Source organism: Camellia sinensis, chromosome 11 (assembly GCF_055761805.1).
Source record: "Camellia sinensis isolate YWXY chromosome 11, ASM5576180v1, whole genome shotgun sequence".
Taxonomy (NCBI): domain Eukaryota; kingdom Viridiplantae; phylum Streptophyta; class Magnoliopsida; order Ericales; family Theaceae; genus Camellia; species Camellia sinensis.
In genome coordinates this window covers 159469433-159492078 of record NC_138971.1, presented here as the reverse complement: position 1 = coordinate 159492078, position 22646 = coordinate 159469433, and the positions used below count along the sequence as shown (strand labels likewise).

Sequence of the window (22646 nt, the reverse complement as noted above, 5' to 3'; positions counted from 1 at the left end):
ATTAGACATTAATTTGTAATCGCCAGACTAACGCCCTATGTATGGTAACAATGATGTATATGGTATTAATGTGGTAATATTAACATGATGGTAAAACTAATATGTTATATATGAAAGTGGTGATATTAATAGCAAAACTAATACAGTATATACGAATGTGGTGATAATATAACTAATATGTTACATATGACGTTGTATCAAAATTGTCTCAATGTGATGTCACGTTTATATCATTTTGCCTTGTAGTAATGGCCAACGAAGGAAACGAAATTGGATCATCAGTCAGCGGTACCCTCCCAATGGAACAGATCATGGAAAGGGCAGTCACCAACTTTTTACAGGCCTTGCAAAGCAGCATAACCAATGGGACATTAGAAAGACGAGAAAAACCGACTTCGATTAAACAATTTCAAGAGCTGAAACCCACCACGTTTATCGGCAATCCAAACCCACTAGTAACAGAGGCTTGGGTCAGTGACATGGAGAAAATCTTTCGCGCACTACCTTGCATAGAAAGACAGAAGGTGACTTTTGCCACCTTCACCTTCAAGGACGATGCACAAGAATGGTGGCTTCTTACCCTGGAAAAGGAAGATATTGTGACTTGGGCGAGATTTTTAGAAGTATTCTATGAAAAGTATGTTCCAGATTCACTACGGGAACAAAAAGCGTCAGAATTCATACATCTAAGGCAAGGAACCATGACAGTGGTCGAATATGAAAGTAAGTTCACACAGCTAGCCCGGTTCGCGACATATGTCATTCCCACCAAAGCTCGAAAAGCTAGGAAATTTGAAGCAGGGTTGGATCCTGAAATTAAGGACAGGCTGGAGGTTTTGAAACTACCAACCTATGCGGCGGTGGTAGATCAAGCATACATTGCGGAAAAAGGGATTAAAGCCTTGCGATCTGGGGAGCCAAGTCAGAGGAAGCGATTTTGGGAAAAGAGATAACAGAAGGGCCGGTGTCGCACCTCCCAAGAGAATAAATACGAGCACAACCAGTTCAATCGGTCCAAGCAATCAAAGCCCTGCAAACCCTAAAGGAGGCACCACTCCAGCTTGCTCTACCTGTGGACGGATTCATTAGGGACCATGCCGTCAAGATATGAGAACATGCTTTAGATGTGGCCAAGTTGGCCATTGGCTGAGGAATTGTCCAATGCTCGTCTGCCCCTTTGAACCAGTCCGAAAACCTGCAGTACTTGAAAGAGCGAGATAGGACCAAAAACGCCAAGGAAGAGCTTTTGCCTTGGTGCCTGGAAACCCAGAAGTTACTGAAAATGTTGTGTCAGGTACACTCTCTGTTTGTGGTCACTTAGCCCATGTTCTCTTTGACTCTGTTCAACTCATTCTTTTGTTACACCACACTTTGCTACCAAATTGGCATCAACACCCAAGCCCTTAGGATACATACTATCTGTGTCTTTTCCCTCTGGAAATTCCGCCCTTAGTACTGATGTATACAAATCTTGTACTGTATCCTTAAAAGGTGAAACCTTACACGTAGACTTGATACCCCTTGGCATTAGTACCTTTGATGTAATCTTAGGAATGGATTGGCCACGACCTACTAACGTATCAGAAATTCGAAGCTTCTTGGGCCTAGCCGGCTACTACCGGCGCTTTGTGCAAGACTTCTCGAAGATAGCTTCACCATTGACCCAGCTAACTCAAAAGAACACACCCTTTGAATGGACGGACAAACAGGAACGTTGCTTCCAAGAATTGAAGGACAGACTTGTGACGGCTCCAATACTAGTGCTCCCCGCGGAAGCAGAAGGGTTTATAATTTACAGCGATGCCTCATACAATGGTTTGGGTTGCGTTCTTATGCAAAACGGGAAGGTCATTGCTTATGCCTCTCGCCAACTAAAGACTCACGAAAGGAACTATCCAACTCATGATCTAGAATTGGCTGCGGTGATTTTCGCCCTCAAAATCTGGCATCATTATCTCTACGGAGTAGCTTGCGAAATCTACACCGATCACAAAAGTCTCAAATATCTGTTTACACAGAAGGAATTGAATATGAGGCAACGACGATGGCTAGAATTTATGAAGGACTACGATATAGAGATCCATTATCATCTCGGCAAAGCTAATGTAGTAACAGACGCACTAAGTCGAAAAACGACCAAAAGTTTGGCATGTACCCTCGTTCCCCGCAAGATCCATGGATTGCTCGCCAACATAATCGTGGAACCCGAGTTGATGAAAGAAATTAGAGCCCGCCAATGTGAAGATAAACTTCTGAAGAAAAAAAACGAGGAACAAGGAAACACGCCTGATCCTGACTTTACAATAAGCAATGGGATGCTAAAATTTCGAAATCAAATTGGCATACCCGACCTCCCAGAACTCAAGAAAAAGATATTGATAGAAGTTCATAGCACGAAGGTTGCGATCCATCCTGGCAATGCGAAGATGTATCACGATCTGCGGGAACACTTCTGGTGGACAGGAATGAAGAAAGACATAGCAAACTATTTCTCCAAATGCCTGCGTTGTCAACAAGTTAAAGCAGAGCATCAGAGACCTGCAGGTATGTTGCAGCCACTCCCTATTCCCGAATGGAAATGGGAGCATATTACTATGGATTTCGTGGTCGGGCTACCGCAATCAGTCTCGAAGAATGATGCAATATGGGTTATCATAGATCGATTGACAAAGTCGGCGCATTTTCTACCAATCAGAATCATGTACTCCCTCTCTAAGTTCGCTACTCTCTACATTAAGGAAATCGTTCGCTTGCACGGCACCCCAGTTTCAATCGTATATCCGATAGAGACCCTCATTTCGTGTCTCACTTCTGGACCAAATTACAAGAAGTTTTGGGAACCACTCTAAGGTTTAGCACGGCTTACCACCCGCAAACTGATGGGCAATCTGAAAGGACGATCCAGACTTTGGAAGATATGTTACGTTTGTGCATACTAGACCTCAAAGGTAACTGGGATGATCACCTACCTTTTGTGGAGTTCGCATATAATAATAGCTACCATGCAAGTATTGGAATGGCACCGTACGAGGCACTGTATGGAAGAAGATGTCAATCACCTCTGTGTTGGACGGAAGTCGGAGACAGAAAATTATTAGGCCCCGAGATCGTGCAAGTAACGAGTGATAAAATTCAACTCATCTAACAATGAATTTGCACTGCCCAGAGCCGCCAAAAAAGCTATGCAGATACACGAAGACGAGACTTAGAATTTCAAATAGGAGATCATGTGTTCCTTAAAATCTCATCGACAAGAGGGGTAATCCGATTTGGGAAAAGAGGAAAGTTAAGACCACGTTATATCGGCCCATTCGAGATACTCGAAAGGATTGGTCCTATAGCATATCGTCTTGCGCTTCCACCCGAACTATCCAATGTCCATAATGTGTTTCACATTTCGATGCTTCGTCGATAACTTCGAGATCCAGAGCATGTTGTCGATCATAAGAACCTAGAAGTTCAAGAAGATCTCTCCTACGAAGAACAACCTGTACAGATTCTCGATCGCCGTGATTAGATCTTTCGAAATAAAACTATACCCCTTGTAAAGGTCTTATGGAGAAATTATCGTGTCGAAGAAGCAACGTGGGAAACAGAAAGCCAAACGCGAGCCAAATACCCCACCTCTTCGAAAACCAAGGTACGTCAAGTTTGGGGACAAACTTCTTTTAAGGAGAGGAGAAATGTGACACCCGAATGTTTTAAATTTAACATTACGATAAATTAAATAAATAAATAATAATAATAATAATAATAATAATAATAATAATAATAATAAAAATAAGTATATATATATACATGTAGTGACAATAATAATAATAAATAAATGATAATAAATAAATGCATAATTTAGGAGATTGGAAATTTTATGGTTAAAGAAATACGTTGTGAAATACTACACATTAAATATTTTAATAAGTGGTAAGTGGTGATTTATAGTTGGGTAGTGAGATTTTTAGACGTGAATCTAACTTATTATTATACGTAATTTTAAGAATCATTGTGGATTACCAAAGAAGATAATAATATTTAAAGTGGTAAAGTGGTCAAAATAAGTCAATAGTCAAAGAAATAAAAAGATAAAATCAAACAAGTTCATAAATAACAAGATAAGGGTGGACCGGAGACTACACACGTCAATTTACGGACTCCGTAGCTTGTTATCCAAGAGTGTCTTTCCTATAAATAGAGAAAGTTGGTATGTTAAGGCAACGGAAAAAATAAATAAATAGAGAGTAGGAAAGAGGACGGCTCGGGTGAGAAGTTTGAGTAGAAAGAAAGAATAAAAGAAGTAATTTAAGGTGAGTTATATTATACCTTGAGTTACCAAAAAGTATTTTACTTATATTTTGACTTATCAAAATCTATTTTATATAATTTATGCTATTAATATATTAATAAAAGTTATGTTTTATAAAAGTTTCAGCTACGTGGTTTTATTTCTGAACCCTATTTGCTTAAAAGTGAAAACATGGATATGTTTGTTTTACCTTTAAAGAATATTTGGCTATGACCTTATATGAAAATATGTTTTGTGAGTACCACCACGGGAGTCACACGCCTTGGGGGACTTAAATAACCATTGGCTAGTGTTTGACCACTTTGTGGTCCAGTGTTTGTCATGGATCTATTGACCAATGTAGTGCTTGTCACTTAGTGATGTACCGTGGTTATAGTGATTATTTCAGTTTCTGGCACTTAATTAATTTGTGTATTCAACTCAATTCAATTTATAATGTTTTAGCTTAAATAAATATCCATGGCCATTTTGTGCCCCTCGTAGTATAATATTTCTTACTCTGCTATATGCTTATAACTGTTACCCCTTTCAGGTGATGAGGTTTTGCGGGATTAAGATGGAAAATGAATCGCTATGTTATTTTGTTTTTAAGATTTCTATCTTTTATTATTAAACTCTTGTAATACAGCAAAGCTCAAATGACTATGTTTTATTTCCTTTTAAATAAACAGTTGGTATCCAGTTATTTATTTTAATTTATTTAATTTATCCGCTTGCGCTGTGACTACAAAATTATCTGAATTATTTTATTTTTATCTTGTTACGACGCTGAGCCTTTGGGTACCGGGTTTGGGTCGTGACAGTTACAGAAGGTTCGAAGACAAATTGGTTGAGTTGGGTAATTTGTTTGTTATCTTTGTAATCTTTCTTTCTTCAGCAGTGGATTGATTAGTGGCGGTTCACTCGTAGTTTTTTATTACAATTGAAGGTTCTTCAATTGTGATTTTTTTATGTAAAAATAGTTTGTGTCGATTTATTGTTTATTTCGAAAACAACAATCTAAATCACTTTCGTAAGTGCTTGATGATTTAGATTGTGTGTTTTGAATAATTGAGAATTGAAATATTTTAATCTTGATCTAATCACGAATCACTTAGGATTTTCAGTAAACTTTATACACATTAATAATTATAATTATTTTTTTTATGTATTTACAAATATTTATTCAAAAGTCATAATTCTCCCCTAACCAAAATCAAGGGTAAAGTAATCCATTGAATTAAAAGGAAAATGGAAAATTTTAAATTGAACGTGAATCTATCAATCACTTTAAAAAAAGTGAAAAAGATTATTTTCCCTCTTGAATTTAGTTCAATTTCCAATGAATTAGAATAAATTGATACAATATAAAAAATTTAAGAATAAAACTGATACAATTTGGGAAGTGGGTTATAATCCACTTTCCAGATTATAACCCACTTTCTCTCTCACAAAAAAAGTTGCTTATAAACTGTTTATAAGCAATTTTTTACCAAAAAATTGATTATAATAATCTTTCCAAAATAGGCCAAAGTCATAGGACCTGCATTAACACAAGACACAAATTATTGAGACCACATATATAACTTTCCTAGCTCTTATTAAGCACAGCTTCTTTGGCTGGAATGACCATCTGATTAATAAGGTTTTTCAGTTTTAATCAGTCTATGGAATGTGGAGCTATCAAAAGAATATAATAATCTAAATATAAACAACAATAGTAGATGTATATTAAAAAACAATTATGTAGAGAAACGAATCAATGGTGTATATTTATTGTAAGTATGATGCGCATTTCACTAACTTTAAATCTATACTATACAATTACTTTCAAATAAGATTTAAAATACATTTTTAGATTCAATATAAAACACTCACCACAAAATGTTTTTTTCTATTTCTTTTTCCTTTTTTCTTAACGGATGGATTTAGTAAGTAGCAGACATATACGTCAGCAGTGGATAATGAAGACGTAATCATGTAGATTTATTTATGATAATAAAAGTCATCTCTCTATTTTTTATCTCTAATTTTCTATTGAGCAAGATATACACCTCAGGTTATTGGTAGTATATTCATGTATACTTACCCTATAGGTTTGTCGCTTTAAACCTTGTTGAAACTTGGAGAGCTAAACTTCTCATTTATCATATTCGAGAAGTATAATTTTTATGAGAATTTTTAATTCACTACAAGAAAAATCACTTTTGGCGACTAAATTTTTAGTCGCCAAAAGTCCACTTTTAGTCGCCGAAAGTCGAGTTTTTGCTTTCAGCGACTAATTTTTTTAGTCGCCCCTTTTGTCGCGCATAAATGGTCGCGAGAGGTATCGGCGACTAAACTTTTTTTAGTCGGCAAAAAATAGCTCTTTAGCGACCAAATGTTTAGTCGCCATTGGTGCATTACACATTTTAAAAGCACACATTTGGCGACTAATATTTTAGTCGCCAATAGTCCATGAATCGCCGACTAAACAATTTTGTCGCCCAAAATAACACCTTTGGCGACTAAAAGTTTAGTCGCCAAAGGTTCTTCCGTAAAAAAAAAAAAAAAACAAATTCTTTGGTTTTTCTGAGATTCGAACCGTGAACCATTCCAAGTGCCAACACCTTTACCAACATACTCCCCCACTATGCCACTTGAACCTCACATGATTATATATGCAATATATATTATTTATATACTATTTTGACCGGTATTTATACAAAACCATATCTGTAAATATAATTATTTTTATTGAATATAATTTATGTAAAAAATAAATTATTTATTAAAAAAAAATGTAGGCCACTTTTGGCGACTAAATCAATTATTTAGTCGCCAATTCTATGATTTTTGGGCTACTAATTAATTTGTTGTCGCTAAAAAAATATGTTTAAATTAAAAATAGCACTTTTCGCGACTAAATCTGTTTTTAGTCGCCAAAAACGTCCCGTTTTGGCTACTAAATTGAAATTTAGTCGCCAATTCACTGTTTTTAGCTACTAATTTTTTTTTTTGTAGCCAAAAATCTTCATTTTCAGCGACTAATCTTTTTTTAGTCGGCAAAAGACCCATAATCGGCGACTAAAATGGTTTTTAGTCGCCAAAACCATAACTTTTGGCTACTAAATTAATTTAGTCGCCAAAAACCGTCGCTTTTGGCTACCAAACACCCTTTAGTCGGCAAAACTGTTACATTCGGCGACCAACAAACAGTTTAGTCGCTAAATCCTTGGTATTCGGCGACTAATTCATTTTAGTCGGCAAAAGGCTTCATTTTTGGCGACTAAATCAAGTTTAGTCGCCATTTGGTCAACTTTCAGCGACGAAATTCTTCATTTTAGTCGCCATTTGTGCTTTTTCTTGTAGTGATTTCATTAATTCCAATCGTTAATAGAGTTATTATAGATAGGTTTAATTAAAATTACAAAACACAAACATTGACTCTTAGACCTCGTTTGGCAACATCACTTTTGTATTTAAAAGTCAAAAAGTCACTAAAAAAATTAAAAAACCAACAACTCATACTAAAAAGTCAAAATTTTCATTTTCTCTTTATTTTTTGCACATCTTTTCATAAAAAAATTAAAAAGTCATCACAAATATACTAATTTTTTTTACATCATATTTTAGTTAAAAAACTAAAAAATTACTTTAAAAAATCTGTTTCTAAATGAAACTTTAGATAATGGCCTCGTTTGGTAGAACTGTTTATAACTTAACAGATTATGGCTTATAGCTGTGAATATAAGTTGTTAATCTGTTTGGTGCAGCTGTGTGATTATGGATTTAAGTAGCAGAGTAGTGTTTGGTTAATCAGCTGTAAAATAGCTTTTTACGGTATAATTGTCCTTTCTACCCTTGTATGATATAAAAATGATTATTTTGTCATTTTTTTCAGTTTTAATTTTCATTAATAAAAGTTAATATAATTAGTATTAATTAGTATCAATTAATATAAAAATTGATACATTTGCTAAAAATGAATGGAAGTATTATTGTCACAATTATTATTAATTGCCACAATTATTTTCCATTATAAATTAATTATTATTAATTAATTGCTTAATTAGTATCAATTAATGGCTTAATTATTCTCAATTAATACTAAAATTATTAATTAGTATAAATTAATATTAATGTTAATATTTAATTTTTATTAGTATCAATTAATATTAATAATCAACAATTGTTATTAATTTGTATGAATTAATAATTAATTCATTACAAAAGTATACAATATTAATTTATTAATAATTAATACCAATTAATATTGATTTTTTTAATTAATATTGTTTTTTTTCTTTTTCTTTAGAAATATACAATTTTTTATTTTTTAATTAATATAAAAATATACAATATGAATTTATTAATAATTAATACCAATTAATATTTATTTTTTTCTTTTTCTTCAGAAATATACATTTTTTTTATTTTTTAATTAATATTAATATTAATATTTGAGTATTGACGAGGGTATTTAAGTAATTTTAGCCCCTCATACTAGTTATGCGCTTAAGTCAAAAATTTAAGCGCTTCTTGACCAGCTTTTAAGATAAGTTGAGAAATAACTTGATTTAAGTTATAAGCTAATTAACTTAAATTGTATCAAACATAATATTTTAACTTAAATTAAGCTAAAAATTAAAATAAATGAGCTCTACCAAACTGGCTTAACATAGAAGCCATCACGTGAGAGTAGCCGCCCTAATTTAGCCACCACATGCGTCACGTGTTCCCACACCTCCTCCCAAAAACCACCCAACACTGGCAAACGCTTCCGAAGAAGCAATTTGAAAAGAAATGAAAAGGAAAATAAATAAATAAATAAATAAATTAAATTTAAATATATTTTTTTTATTAGCATTTTCAGACGCCAGTATGTCCATGTTTCTTGTCCATAGACCTTTGCACCAAAATATCATTAACTTGCTTGGTTTGGTTTTTTTACTTTTCAGGAAATTTTATTTTTTTTATTTTATATATATATATATATATATATATTTTTTATTGAATTTTTTTAATATTTTAATTTTTTTTTTCATTTTTAGACACACCTAACATAAATACGCTTAAAAAGTATAATTTTCGTGAAAAAAATATTTAAAAAATTCACTAAATACCAAAAATACAAAAAAAAAGAGAAAATTCAGTATATTTTTTTATATTGTTGTGTATTTATTAATTTTTAAAAATATTTTTTCACAAATATTTTACTTTTTAGATATATTTAAGTAAGGTGCATCTAAAAAAATTAAAAAAATATTTAAAATTTTAAAAATATTTATTAAAAACAAAAAATTACAAAAAATAAAAAACTCAGTTTTCACAAAACTGAAACCAAATGCACTAAATTTTGTTATTTTTATTTTTTTAGATGGTTGAAGGCCTTACATAGGCAAAGAAAAGGAATAAAGCACACAAAAACCAGCAGAACACAAAACCAAAATACCAAAACTTAAACCACTAACATTAGAAGGAAAATGTCATTCTTTTAGATTTATTTATTTATTTATTTGTGCACAAATTGTCCACCAAAATAACATGACAGTGATCTTTTTATAAATAAAAGTATCTTGATTGATTTTTAATTTAAAATGATATTACAACAACTCAATACGTCATTCTGTATATTCTCACTTTCTCCATTGCAATCCACATATATAATAGTTGTTAATAGTTTATTTTATTTTATTTTATTTTATTTTTTTGGTCATTTTAGTAGGGTCTTTGTGAAGCTGATTTTGGAGCTAATAATAATTGCAAAGTATGTGATTGTCTTTATCATTGTTGGTTCTAATCTTATCAGGTTGTACGTGTGTGGACTTACTATTTTTTTTGATCAAATTGTGTGGACTTACTATTAGCATTATTAAAATCCATGTTGTAATTGAACTAAAAACAAGGGGAGTCAAAAGTCATTTTTGGTTATAACAAATTGCTTACAATAGTATTGTTACACAAAAATAAATTTTTTATTTGATTTTGCTACTATTTTGTATGAGGAAGAATTGCACAGAAATCTGAAGGAATCGTCTATACTTCAGGGCTTTAAAATTAGTGAAGAGAGAGTGAGAGAGAGATGGCATTTGTCAAACTAACAAATCATACAAAATTTACAAATTAATGTGACACTCACCATATTTTATGTTCCAAAGTGATTATTGCCTGACAAATTTTATAATTTATTAGTTTGTTTAATTTTATTCTAACTAACACCATCTATGAAAGTAGAAATACCATACACTTAAAAATAAAAAAAATAAAAAAAAAAATTCAAAACCTAAATTTATTGTGTTATTTAAATTTGATGTGATATAATTCACATTTCAAAATAAAGGATTTTTTTTTTCCAGATCCCTGGTATTAAGACTTTACAGCATAAAGGACACTCAATATTTTCATAATGTCTAAGGTCTCTTATGTTGATCCAGAGAAAATTGGTCCAGAGAAAATTTGTCTAGAGAAAATTGGTCTAGAGAAAATTCCTCAATATTTTCATAATTTCTTCACCTGTTTGAATTTGCAGCATTATCACCATGGGTTTGTTTACATGGTCCAGAGAAATTCTTTGGTTTAGACTGAATTTTCTTTGGTTTGAACTGAATTTTCTCTGGACTTTCTCTAGGTTGGTCCAGAGAATTTCTCTGGTTTGGTTGGTCTGAATTTTCTTTGGGTTGTTGGACTGAAATTTGAGAAGTTGATGCATACTTACCTTGATTGAATTACCCATGAGATTTGTGATGATTTGCCGAAATCTATCTGGATCTCCATAATACTGAAATTCTTGAATCGGGAAAATTCAGTTTAAAAACCAAAGAATTTCTCGGGACCAACCCAGAGAAAATTCAGTTAAAAAACCTGAGAATTTCTCTGATTTTAACCCAGAGAAAATTCAGTTCAGGTGAATGGCCATGGCCATGGAAGTTTCCCTATCTTGAAGCTGTAGCAGTGTTGATGGAATGTGAAAATCCAGCGAATTCTCCACTATACATGAACACCAATAGTAGTACTTATACTAGCTGTATTAATAAAACAGTCTAGTCTTCTTCACAAACCCATTATTAACACCAATAGTAGTGAGGCAACAAAGGATGCTGGTGTAATTGCTGGTCTCAATGTGATGCGTATCATCAATGAACCCATTGCCGCTGCCATTGCTTATGGTCTTGACAAAAAGGCAACCAGTGTTGGCGAGAAGAATGTTTAGAAACTCTAGAGCGGTGCATTGGTGGATTACACACAAAATAATAATAATAAATAAATAATTAGAATTAAAATCGAACACATGTGAGAGGGTGATTTGCGATCTGGAGTTGGGCCGAGGCAACGGCCAAACAGGTTGAGAGCCCAACGGTGCATGGGGCCGAGATGATCGACTATCCGCCCAGAGATGGGCTGCCAGAACTTGGGCCGGACAGAGCTTGGGCCGTGTGTGAGCCGCCCCGGACCAAGAAGCTCGGCAAGGTAGTGCTCGGTTGGACCGAGCTGCCTGATCAGGGGATGACTGAAGCCAGACAGGCTGAGTGACCGGCGCCCGGAAAGGCGTGGTCAACCGAGGAGACCGTTTGATCGGCAGGAAGGCCGACCAAAGGGGGTGCCCGGGCTAGGCTCTGCCGAGATGCTGCCTAGCCCGGTCCTCCTTGTGTTTATCCAGTGAGGTGCTTGGGTATGAAGCATAGCATGGCCGTAGTAGAGCAGCTCGGCTGCCGAGCTCCAGCTGTGAAGTCAGGCAGTTGAGATTAGGTGATGTTCAGCAAGGTTTATGCTGACAAATGGGATGGCGGAGCCACGTGTAAGGAGACGACTGGAAGTAGATACGGGGCACAGAGGGTATATAAGCATGTCTGCGCCCCCCATACGCGACATATGAACACTTTGTAAGGATTTTCTTACATTAAAACACCTCCCTCTCTCTCTCTCTCTCTGTCCTAAGGTGTGTGCTAACTTGATCATCAGAGGGTTTTTCCGGTCACACACCGCCGGGTAGCTCACCATTCTTTGCACGCAGGTGATCGGGCATAAACGGAGCTTAGAAGAAAGGAGTACGGGCTTGCCGGAATATTTTCTCCCCGTACAACATGCATTAAGAAAATGAAGACGCAGTGATATATATGCAGTAGTATTGAAATTCAAATATCATTAGTCCAGAGAAAATTATCATTTTTGTAGCTAGTTATAACAATCTATATATATATATACACACATTGATCATATGTTTTCTTTCTTTTACAATTTTAGAAACCAAACCATGCACGAGGTGAAAACTTTTCTACATTTGTATATTTTCCAAGGATTATCAGTGAGAACAGAGTGTATGTACAATCCATTATAGGCCTTTTCCAGTTTCTCTCTCTATTCAGGGCAAATCAATTATAGGAAAATCCAATCTGGATCTGGGTATAGTCATAACAAAACAACACAAATATTTGATATTTGGCCAAGATGGCAATGACTTTGCATATTGGTGAAAATTTGAAGCTTATCAAGGGAGATCAGGGAAAATGGTGTTCTTAGAATACTCACATTTTGCTTACTATACACAGTTTCATTCTCATGATACTATTAAAGGTTTCAAAAAACCTAGTATAGTGATCACAAATAATTTAAATTATTCCAACTCATAACTTCAAATCCACTGCCTACCAAATACATCATAGGTAAAATAAGTTACTAGATGGAAGGATAACTAAATGAGAGACTATACAATATAGGAGCATGCATATATATATTGGTGAAAGGAAGAGTAACAGCACCAAAATGCATGGATACAACAGAATCGTTCTACAGCACAGGCATTGTATAAATGATTCAATCACAGAGAAAATTCAAATTTCTCTGGGTTCAGTTTGATCAATTTTCAAACCAGAGAAAATTGATAAATTCTGGACATCCCAAGCCCAGAGAAAATTGGTACAATTATTAGAATCTTGAATTTGAAGCTGTGATTTCAAATCTTCCACTTTGTTGGGTTATGAATAAAATTGGTTTTCAAAAATTCAGGTGGTCTCCTCTCTCTCTCTAGCCCGAGACCATCCATCACATGCAAGCAAATCCTTTAAAACAACCATAGACGATGCTGCTGTTCGGGTGAAGCAAGAAACCAAGCGACCGAGGTTCGGATGAATAGATACAAACCCAGACCTCTCTCTCTCTCGGGTGGGAGAGACAGCATTGTTTGTGAGACACATGCATGATCTCTCTATCTATCACCTTCTCTCTCTCCACAGGGGCAAAACCCAGCTTGCTTATAGCCCATGGCTACCACTCTAGGGGCCGTCGTCATCACCGAGGCCAAGCCACCTTGCACACCATCCGCGGTCATAGCTTCGGTTACCATTAACGTCGCGACAGCTCTGGCTACCATCGGTTCATGCCGATACCATCTCCACCTCATCTTGGTGCTTCACTTCAGACTATTACTCGTCGGAGTCAGATCCATAGATGGCTATTTCCATAGGCGTAGCAGCAGAAGAGGAAGACGCAATGTTATTGTGGCTGGGCTCGGCCATATCTGATGAAGAGTCAACAACGCGAAGTCGAAGAGAAAGAGAGGAATTGTGGGTAAAGAGTCAAATTTCTCTGATATATGTTTAGGGACCTTAGACATCAAAAAATAATTTTGTGGATCTCTTCCATTACGAAAAGTGGGGGAGGGACCCTAGACTAATTTTCTCCAAAATAAATATAATTTACATATTTCAAAATAGATAGGTCACTTTTTAAAGTAGGTAAATATGTAAGACTAACAATAAATTGTGTGAAGAACTGTGATAGAAAAATAGAAATTACAGCTACAAATAAAATTACTAATTATCTTAATTTTATGAAAAATTGATAATTTAATTTGCATGTTTATTTTATTTTATTTTTTGTAAACTTCAAACTACGATACTAGTATTAAATACATAAAGAGCTAGGTTTTTTGACAGAGTGGTTAATTAATTAGAAAAGGAAAAATCAAAGCAACGACACCGTTTATCTACGACGTGGCTTATAGATTCGGGCCCAGAGATGTTTTCGGCCCACAATGAACTTAGCCTTGGCCTGACCATTGAGTACTAACGGTATAGTCGTGGGCCACTTGAATATGACCCGCCCATATAGAGGTGCTTGTCCTCCAACTGGTTGCTCTACCACCACATTTTGTACCACATCTCCCCATTTCCTACACAAAATAAATAAATAAATAAATAAATAAAAATAATCAATTTATAAGGGAAAGAAAGAAAAGTATTCAAAAGGTAAAAGAATATGGAGTAAATTTAAATAAAAATTAGTAGGTGAATTGCGCGATGCATGTGAATTATTTTTAAAATAAAAATTTAATTTTGAGTCTTAATATTTTATGTATAGAAAATTTAATAATTGAAAATTAAATACAAATAGATTTGCTAATGATTAATGAAAATTTTTGTCACTATATATGATCCTATGCAAAATAGTCTCATAAAAATAATTTCTTTCAATTTTTTTTTTTAAAAAGAGTGTATTCTTAATTTGAAATCAAATCCTCATTTGTGTTAATTAAATTACCAATCATGAATTTCACTTGTATCAAAATATTTTTTCCTCAAAAAAAAAAAAAAAAAAAAATCAACGAAATTTTTTATAATATACAAATTATGACTTGGTTATAACTCATGGTGTATTATTTTGGTTATTAATTAAAAAAAAAAGTCTTTGCTAATTTCCAATGTATATCGGGTCTTTAATTATATTTTAAGTAGTGTTTGATTATGATTTATATATAAGTATTTTATTATACGAAACGGTGCTTAAGGTGGATTGACTTAAAGATAGGATTTATGCTCAAAAGTTATTCATATTGATACATAAAAAATTATAAATTCAACATAAACAGTGTCCTCAAAGGGAATCAGACACAAAATTCTCTATTACTTTAATAATTTCAATTCTCAAAGGGGTCCTAATTAATTATGTGACAAATCTTAATAACTACATAATTTTTATTCCAGCCAAATTATTTTTGTATATCTTTTCCGGCAGAACTCATGAGGGTGCACTACAACAAATAAGAGTTTTAGAGATCAATTTTTTTGGTTTTTAAAAGTGAAAATTTTGTTATAAAAGATATTTAGGGATCAATTTCTATTATCATGAGGATAGTTGCTAAAAGGTAATCCCAAAAAATCAAAAATAAGAATTTTAGCTACAAAATTTTGAAAATGTCATTGACAAATACACTTTTAGAGACAAAACAATTTGGTCTCAAAATGGTTTATTTTTTTAGACAAAAAATATAGTCCCAAAAAGATAATAATTCATCACTAATATCCAATTTTCGTTGTTAAAAATATAATAACGATACTTTTAGCAATAAAAATATTTGGTCTCTAAAAAATAACTTTGTCTCTAAATTTTGGTCTCTAAAATCTTAATTTTTTGTAGTGGTGCATTATCAGCAATACTATAAATTTGAAAATTATTCAAGAAACATCAATAGGAACCTTAAATATACACAATCATTTTCGATGGGTTATTATTCTTTAAAATAATACTCCACACTATTTTTCATTTGATATTTGTCAATTTATCTTTTAAAAATTTAACAAAAAAAGTATTGAGTTTTATTATTTTAATCAATCAATATCAAATTGGATTCTACACATATATGTAAATCACTTCTAAAAATATGACATCTAACATAAAATTACAATGGAGTTAATTTTAATTAATGTGATGATATTTTATAATATGAGATGTGTTGCAAAAGAATAATATTAATTTTATTTAAATAATTTTAACCTTATCGCTCTATGAAAGTATTACTTGAATACTTATATAATACATATATGTAAATTATTTTTTTATTTTGATAATTTTATTTTTATTATGCTATAAACGTATAATTATCAAATAATGATTTTATATGATATACTCTATATTAAATTAAAAGATAGTAAAATAATAGTTAAATTAGAAAGAGAATTAGTTAAAACTAAATGTGATTCTAATTAATTATTTTTATTTTTATCAAATAAAAATAAAAATAGGTAGAAATAGAACTACACCAAATTTATTTCAAAGATTAAACATAAATATGTCACAATTGGATTGAGAAGAAAATACATAAATTAATTATGTAGAGTATTATAGTTTCTTTAATATTTTTTTTGAATTATTCATACATATTGTATAAAGATATATAAAATTTAAATTAAATATAAATATTTTGTAATAAATAATTTCATGTTAAATAAAAAATTAAATATAAATTAATATTAAGACATCAATAAGATAGACAAAAAATATAAAATATAAAAAATTTAATTTGATATGTGCAATACACATAATTAAGCATATTCTGTCTTATTTATTTATTTTTATATAGAGATAATTTTTTTTCCCAATATCATAATAATTAAATTAAAATATCAATTATATAAAAGAAATCTGATAACAACAAAACTAAATTCATGATAAAAAATATATAAAAAAAAAAGTATTTCTCAAATAGAATTCATATAAAATTAGTTATTATAATTGAAATTGAATTTGTGTAGAACTTTATATGTAAATAGAAAATGCATGTTGATGTGTTTTTTTTTTATAAAAAAAGTAAACCTTTAGAGTATGTTAGAAAGAGAAAAACACAACATATATATACATATATATAAAGTGATTTGTAAAATAGAATTTTTGTATAGATGATGTGGGAGTGATAATTTTAAAATAACAACTCACTTTCATAGGTTAATTGATTTGAAATGAATAATTATTAATTTGACACAACATTCATGCATTATTATTTTATTTTATTTTTGTCTGTATAATATTATTTAGTCAAATTTAGTATGGTTGTGTGCCAATAAATAAAAAAAATAAAATCGGATGGACCCTTCTTGACCAATAAAAACATACTGATCATGAGTTTAAGAAATTTAAAACCACAACACTCGATTCTTCTGTGATATAGATACACCATGATTGATATTGTTACATGTCGCACTAAAACAGTTTAGAACCATGGATGAGCAGTAGAATAAATTTTTTTTTTATCTAAGCATGTTTTTAATCAAAAAAAAAAAAAGCATGTTTTTAATCAAGTAAGAATTTTTGGACAGAAAAGGAGAGAGTAATACATACAAAGTGAAGAAGTTGAAGATTTCTTGAGGAGTAAGCGCAAATCCCTTAGAGAATGTCAAGAACATAGTACTAGTATCCTCATGACTTTGTCCTGGTACAAACTCACTTGCATTAGGGTTTAGTCTTGATTGCCTAGCCACCTCACCACCACCACCACCTTTAGCCACCAGTCTCCCACTCGACTCATCGATCTCAACCGCTTCCCTCTCCCCAAAAATCTTCCCACACACTGTCACCATAATATGCACAAACCTCCTATGCATGAACTCTCTATTGTAGTAAAAAAACCTCCGATTCATCGGCTCATCGAATATAAGTCTGAAAAACACCGAGGTATCATTGTCAGACTCAACGGGCTCTTCTGCACCGGGTTGAATGCAATCCAAGCATGACAAGGCCTCATCGAACACAGCTTCGATAGTGTGATTGTTAAGGGAGTGGATGGTCCGAGTCAAGTCGTAGTAACCGATTTCTTCTAGCATGAGCCACAATGCCATGGCTTTCTTGACAAGGTTTGGGTTTTTTCCTAATTGGTTTACAATTCTGTTGAAGAGTACTCTCTCTAGGGTGTAGAATAGCAAGAGATCGACTAGGGTGATTGATGTGCTAGACATGTTTGGAGAGAAAGAAAGTGAGAACGAAAATGAGTGATTATTGGAAGGTGAAGGTATGTACATTGATAGATAGAGGGTGGTGTGACATATATTTATGTTTTTGTGAGTTTTTGGGACTTGGGTTTTAGTGAGGGTGGAATGTATTGGGACATGTATTTCTGACTGACTCTTCGAAGTATTAGAAAATGTTTTGGCGCCAAATAGTGCAGTTGAAAAAAAAATTAAGGAGATCTAAAAACTTGTCTACTTAGCTTTTGAATTAGTGCTCGTTTGGGATGTCACATTGGGATTAAAATAGTCATATAAGATAAAATAAGTTATTTTAATTAAGTAGGATAAAATGTTACATTTAACCTATAATTATTTTATTTTTTCTTTCACAAAAGTCAAAAAAGTCAAAAAATCTATCACAAATGAAACTTTTTAGCCCTAAACTAAAAAAGTCAAAAAGCCAACCCACATCCCAAATGAGCTCTTAGGGGTGGATATCGGCCTGTTGGTCCGTCCATCTCACCCGACTCAACCTTATTTTTCTAAAATTTGGGAAGGTTGTTTAGTCTATAAAACTGGGCTGGACTAATATTTTCAACCAGAAATATTAATGGGTTAGGTTTGGGATTTATACTTCCAATCCAGTTCGACCTGCTATTTAATTATTTATTTATTTGTAATACATTAAAATATTTTCTTTGGGGGGGGGATCTAGACATTTTTTTATTGATTTTATTAAAACTCACATTTGTAGTAATGTGTGATTGAATTTATTTAAGAAATCCTTCAATTTATATACAATTTTTCAATTTATAATGATATCAACATATTTATTTAAGAAATATAATGTGCGATTGAATTTAATTATAGAATGTTTTAATTTTTTTTAAACATATAGTCTAATAGGTGGACTTGAAATTTATAATTATTTTTCAAACCGAGCTTGGGTAGATATAGAGGCCCAATGTTAGGGTCGGGTGGAGCTTGGGTAGACAGAAAATCTTTTATTATATAGTTGGGATTTTTACAGGCCAATCCTATTTTCAAGGGTTATTATCCACTAGGTCCTTAATGGAGACTCTTTTAACTATAGGTCCTGAACATTTTTGTTTATTTCATTTTTGTCCTCATGTTTTATACACAGATCTGTGAGGTGAAAAGTGAAAAATGAAAAAAAAAGAAACTCTCTCTGTCTCTCTCTACACATTCCTCCATCAATGACCATCGCCATCTCCACTGTTGCCGACCACAGCCGCCTCTACTGTCATCATTGCCGACGACCTCAATCGGTATCTTTTTCCACTTTCACTGTTGCTTCCACTTCCATCGATGTCTTCGCCTCTACCGTCACCAACGTCTTCGCTTCCACTTCCACCATCGTTGCCGACTACTTCCGCCTCGATCTCCATAGTCGTTGTTGCCTCCACCTCTAGATCTAGGATCTAGGCTCTTTGCCGCCGGGTCTTCTCTTTCTCTCTCTCTCTCCATGTGTATATTGGAGGAAGATCCTAGTGATAAATCTATTTAAACTAGTGATAAATTTGTTTAAACTAGTGATAAATCATTGACAAATTTGTTTAAACCAGTGATAAGTTTGTTTTTGTGAATTTATCACTGAAAATTTTGAGTTACAGTGTTGAGTTTAGGGGTAAAAATGGAAAACACTGTTTGATTTTTTTGGGTAGGACCTATTGGGTAATAAGACCGGTTCATAGTACCGGCCCGTAACTCCCCCTATATAGTTTTAGCTCTGTCCAAACCTGGCCCAACTTGGCCTGACCCAACGTTTCTCCACACTTTTTTTGAACTGACTTTAGACAAACTTCAATGAAATCGAATTTTAATAGTTTATGTCACGGTTGGTTTGATTTTTTGAAATTTTAGATTATTTTTTTTTAAATTGAAAATTAGTTTGACAAAAATAAATATCAAAAAATATTTTTTTAATTTAAAAAAAAATTTACCCTCCCAAAAGATAAAAAAATATTAGAATGATAAGTATTTTTTTTTTCAAATTATGATTACTTTTAAAAAAAATTCAAAAATAAATTCTAAAAACCAAACTAAATAGCCTTAATAAGAATAAAAAATTAATAGCGTTTCATATAACTTTAGACTATAGTCAAGTTTAAAAAATTAATAAGAATAAAAAAAAGTGTTTAAATATGATTTATTTATATTATAAAATGTGTTTAAATTTCTTTAATTTGATTAACCAAATGATCTTTGATATAGTTGGATGAAAAACAAAAAAAATTATATAGCTAATCCCATTATATGGGTTTCAGCGACTAACACAATTTTCGTCGCCAAAAGTGATGGTTTTTGCCGACTAAAACAATTTAGTAGCCAAAGGTGCTGGTTTTAGCGACTAAAAAACAGGTTAGTCGCTGAATGTGCAGGTTTTTGGCTACAAAAAAAAATTAGTAGCTAAAAACTGACAATTGCCGACTAAAACAGGTTTAGTAGCCAAAAAGTGACATTTTTGGCGACTAAAAATAGATTTAGTCGCCAAAATTGCTTTATTTTTAAACGGAACTTAATTTTTTAGCGACAAAAAATAATTAGTAGCCGATAATTATAGCATTGGCGACTAAAAATTGATTTTAGTCGCCAAAAGTGGCCTAAATTTTTTTTAATAAATCATTTATTTTTTACATAAATTATATTTGAATAAAAATAATTATATTTATAAATATTGTTTTGTATTAATATTGGACAATATACTATATAAATAATATATATTTCATATATATTCATGTGATGTGTAGTGGCATAGTGGAGGGAGTGTGTTGTTAAAGGTTTGGAATGTTGGACGGCTGCGGTTCGAAACTCAGAAATAACAAGAAAATGGGATTTTTTTTTTTTGACGGAAACACCTTCGACGACTAAAAAAGTCGGCGTTTGATTGAGTATTGGCGACTAAATTATTAGTCGGTAAATGTATGATTTTCAAAAGTGTAAAACACTATTGGCGACTAAATTATTGGTCACTAAAAGGACTCCTTTTTGCCGACTAAAACAGGTTTAGTCGCCAATACCTCCCGCGACCATTTATTGGCGACAAAGGCAGCGACTAAAAATTTTTGTCAGGGAAACCAAAAACTTGAGTTTTAGCGACTAAAAATGGACCTTTGGCGACTAAAAATTTAGTCGCCAAAGGTGATTTTTCTTGTAGTGAGGCTTGTAGCTTTTAGTTTGATTTGGTTTGTTGGTCATGACATTACAAGCCATTTGCATACAAATCTTTCAATGAGTGGAGCTGCAAAATTTAATGAGTCCGTTTTTCAACAAGACCTTTTTTTTAATATTTTTTTAAATATAACTTATTTACATAATAAATTAATTTTAAATGAGCTTTTGACCAAATAAATACAAATAAATCTGTTTTATTGTTCCGGAGAAATCTACTCTATTAGCTAAAAACAAGGCTAAATTACATTGGCTCAATAAGCCCACAAATTTAATGTTAATCCCCATAATTTGTTGAAAATAGGGAGTGCTAAAAGGACGCAGATCAGAATTATACAAAACAATGTGGTTGAATTTGGATCATAATTTCGTCAAATTAAATGATGGAATAATTAAGATGGTGCATAACGTAAAACCTATGCTGGGAGTTCGCCCGCATACAAATAAATATTATTCTCCTGCCTCAAGTTAACTTCATTCAAGGCAAGCAATAATAATTATCAACAAAAATGTCAAAATTTATTCAGTATCGGCGGTAGCAAATAGTAACACAGGAAAATTAAAATTTTCAAAAATGTATGGAGAATGAAAGAAGTTCCTTCAAAGTCTCGCACCACGGAGCTGTTGTTTCAGCATAGGCTGGATATATTCACGGTAGCCATCAGGCACGACTGACTCATTCAGAGGATCCATCCACGCTGCCTCGTACAGTTTTGGATATACATTTCCATCATAGCAGCCAAGAATTGAGCCAAGGTAGTGGTCTGAGTAATTAAATGCATCAACAAGAGCGATTGCATTTGGACGAACCTAAAAACAAAACATGAGTTTGAAGCTAGTAAGCAAATAAGGTTTGGCAATTGCCTTTTTAGTAGTTTTTTAATTTTTTTAGAATCTAAAAAAATTGATACAGTTCACTAATTGCTAAAAAGTTACTTTAGTATTTTCAAACTTGCTTTTTGGTGAGAAGTAACCATATTTACCCTTAATGAGTATTGCAGAGTCCTAATAGGGATACAGTGGAATTTCATAAAGTATGAGGGTCAAATTGTCTTTTCATAAATTTGCTAAAAACGCTTCACTTTCATTGATAAACCATCTCAGACATACTTAATTACTTTTAGCCTTTTTAGTGGAAAAACTTCTTGTTTAGTACTTCTGTTTAGGGTCTAAGCAGATTGGCATTTTCCTATCTAGTACTAGTAGGGGTTAACAAGAGTAATTAAGGAAAACCATTAGGGCAAACCTGGGAATACAAAGATCTGAGCTGATCATTTGCAAGCGAAGCCTGCTTGGCAGTGATGCAGCCAGTGGAGAGAAAATCGCCTTGATGCTTGTGAAGAAGGAATAGGGCATAGACGTTACAGAGCATCTCTAACTGTTGTTTGATCCCCTTTCCGGGAATGACTTGTTGCAATTTCTCAATGAACCTGAGTAACATGAAAATTCCTTATTTCCAACAAAAAACCAAAAAGCAC

General features: G+C 32.6%; 3 protein-coding genes across 7 annotated transcripts in view; 2 read left to right on the top strand and 1 right to left on the bottom strand.

Annotated features, from left to right (window-relative positions):
* Positions 1-248: 248 nt before the first annotated feature.
* LOC114300800 (uncharacterized) lies at positions 249-953 on the top strand. The gene has a single exon (XM_028245669.2). The coding sequence runs from the start codon at positions 249-251 to the stop codon at positions 951-953; it is 705 nt and encodes a 234-aa protein (XP_028101470.2).
* Positions 954-2057: 1104 nt separating this feature from the next.
* On the top strand, positions 2058-11471 carry LOC145802810 (uncharacterized). The gene is made up of 3 exons (XM_082895604.1): positions 2058-2544; positions 10791-10804; positions 11301-11471. The coding sequence occupies exons 1-3, from the start codon at positions 2058-2060 to the stop codon at positions 11469-11471; spliced, it is 672 nt and encodes a 223-aa protein (XP_082751730.1).
* Positions 11472-14095: 2624 nt separating this feature from the next.
* LOC114300798 (peroxisomal acyl-coenzyme A oxidase 1) overlaps positions 14096-22646 on the bottom strand; it is a 30002-nt gene continuing 21451 nt past the window's right edge. For 4 of the 5 annotated variants that reach the window (XM_028245664.2, XM_028245666.2, XM_028245667.2 and 1 more), the window contains 2 exons: positions 22415-22598; positions 21515-21978 (listed from right to left, as the gene is read on the bottom strand). In XM_028245664.2, the coding sequence (XP_028101465.2) occupies positions 21769-21978; positions 22415-22598 (394 nt within the window). In that variant the 3' untranslated portion in view covers positions 21515-21768. Of the gene's footprint in view, positions 14430-21514; positions 21979-22414; positions 22599-22646 lie in introns of those variants that run through there. The other variant, XM_082895952.1, reaches the window with a different exon arrangement.

Excerpts from the sequence above, each read along its gene's own strand:
- LOC114300800 (XM_028245669.2), top strand. The coding sequence starts at position 249 with ATGGCCAACGAAGGAAACGAAATTGGATCATCAGTCAGCGGTACCCTC.
- LOC145802810 (XM_082895604.1), top strand. The coding sequence starts at position 2,058 with ATGAAGGACTACGATATAGAGATCCATTATCATCTCGGCAAAGCTAAT.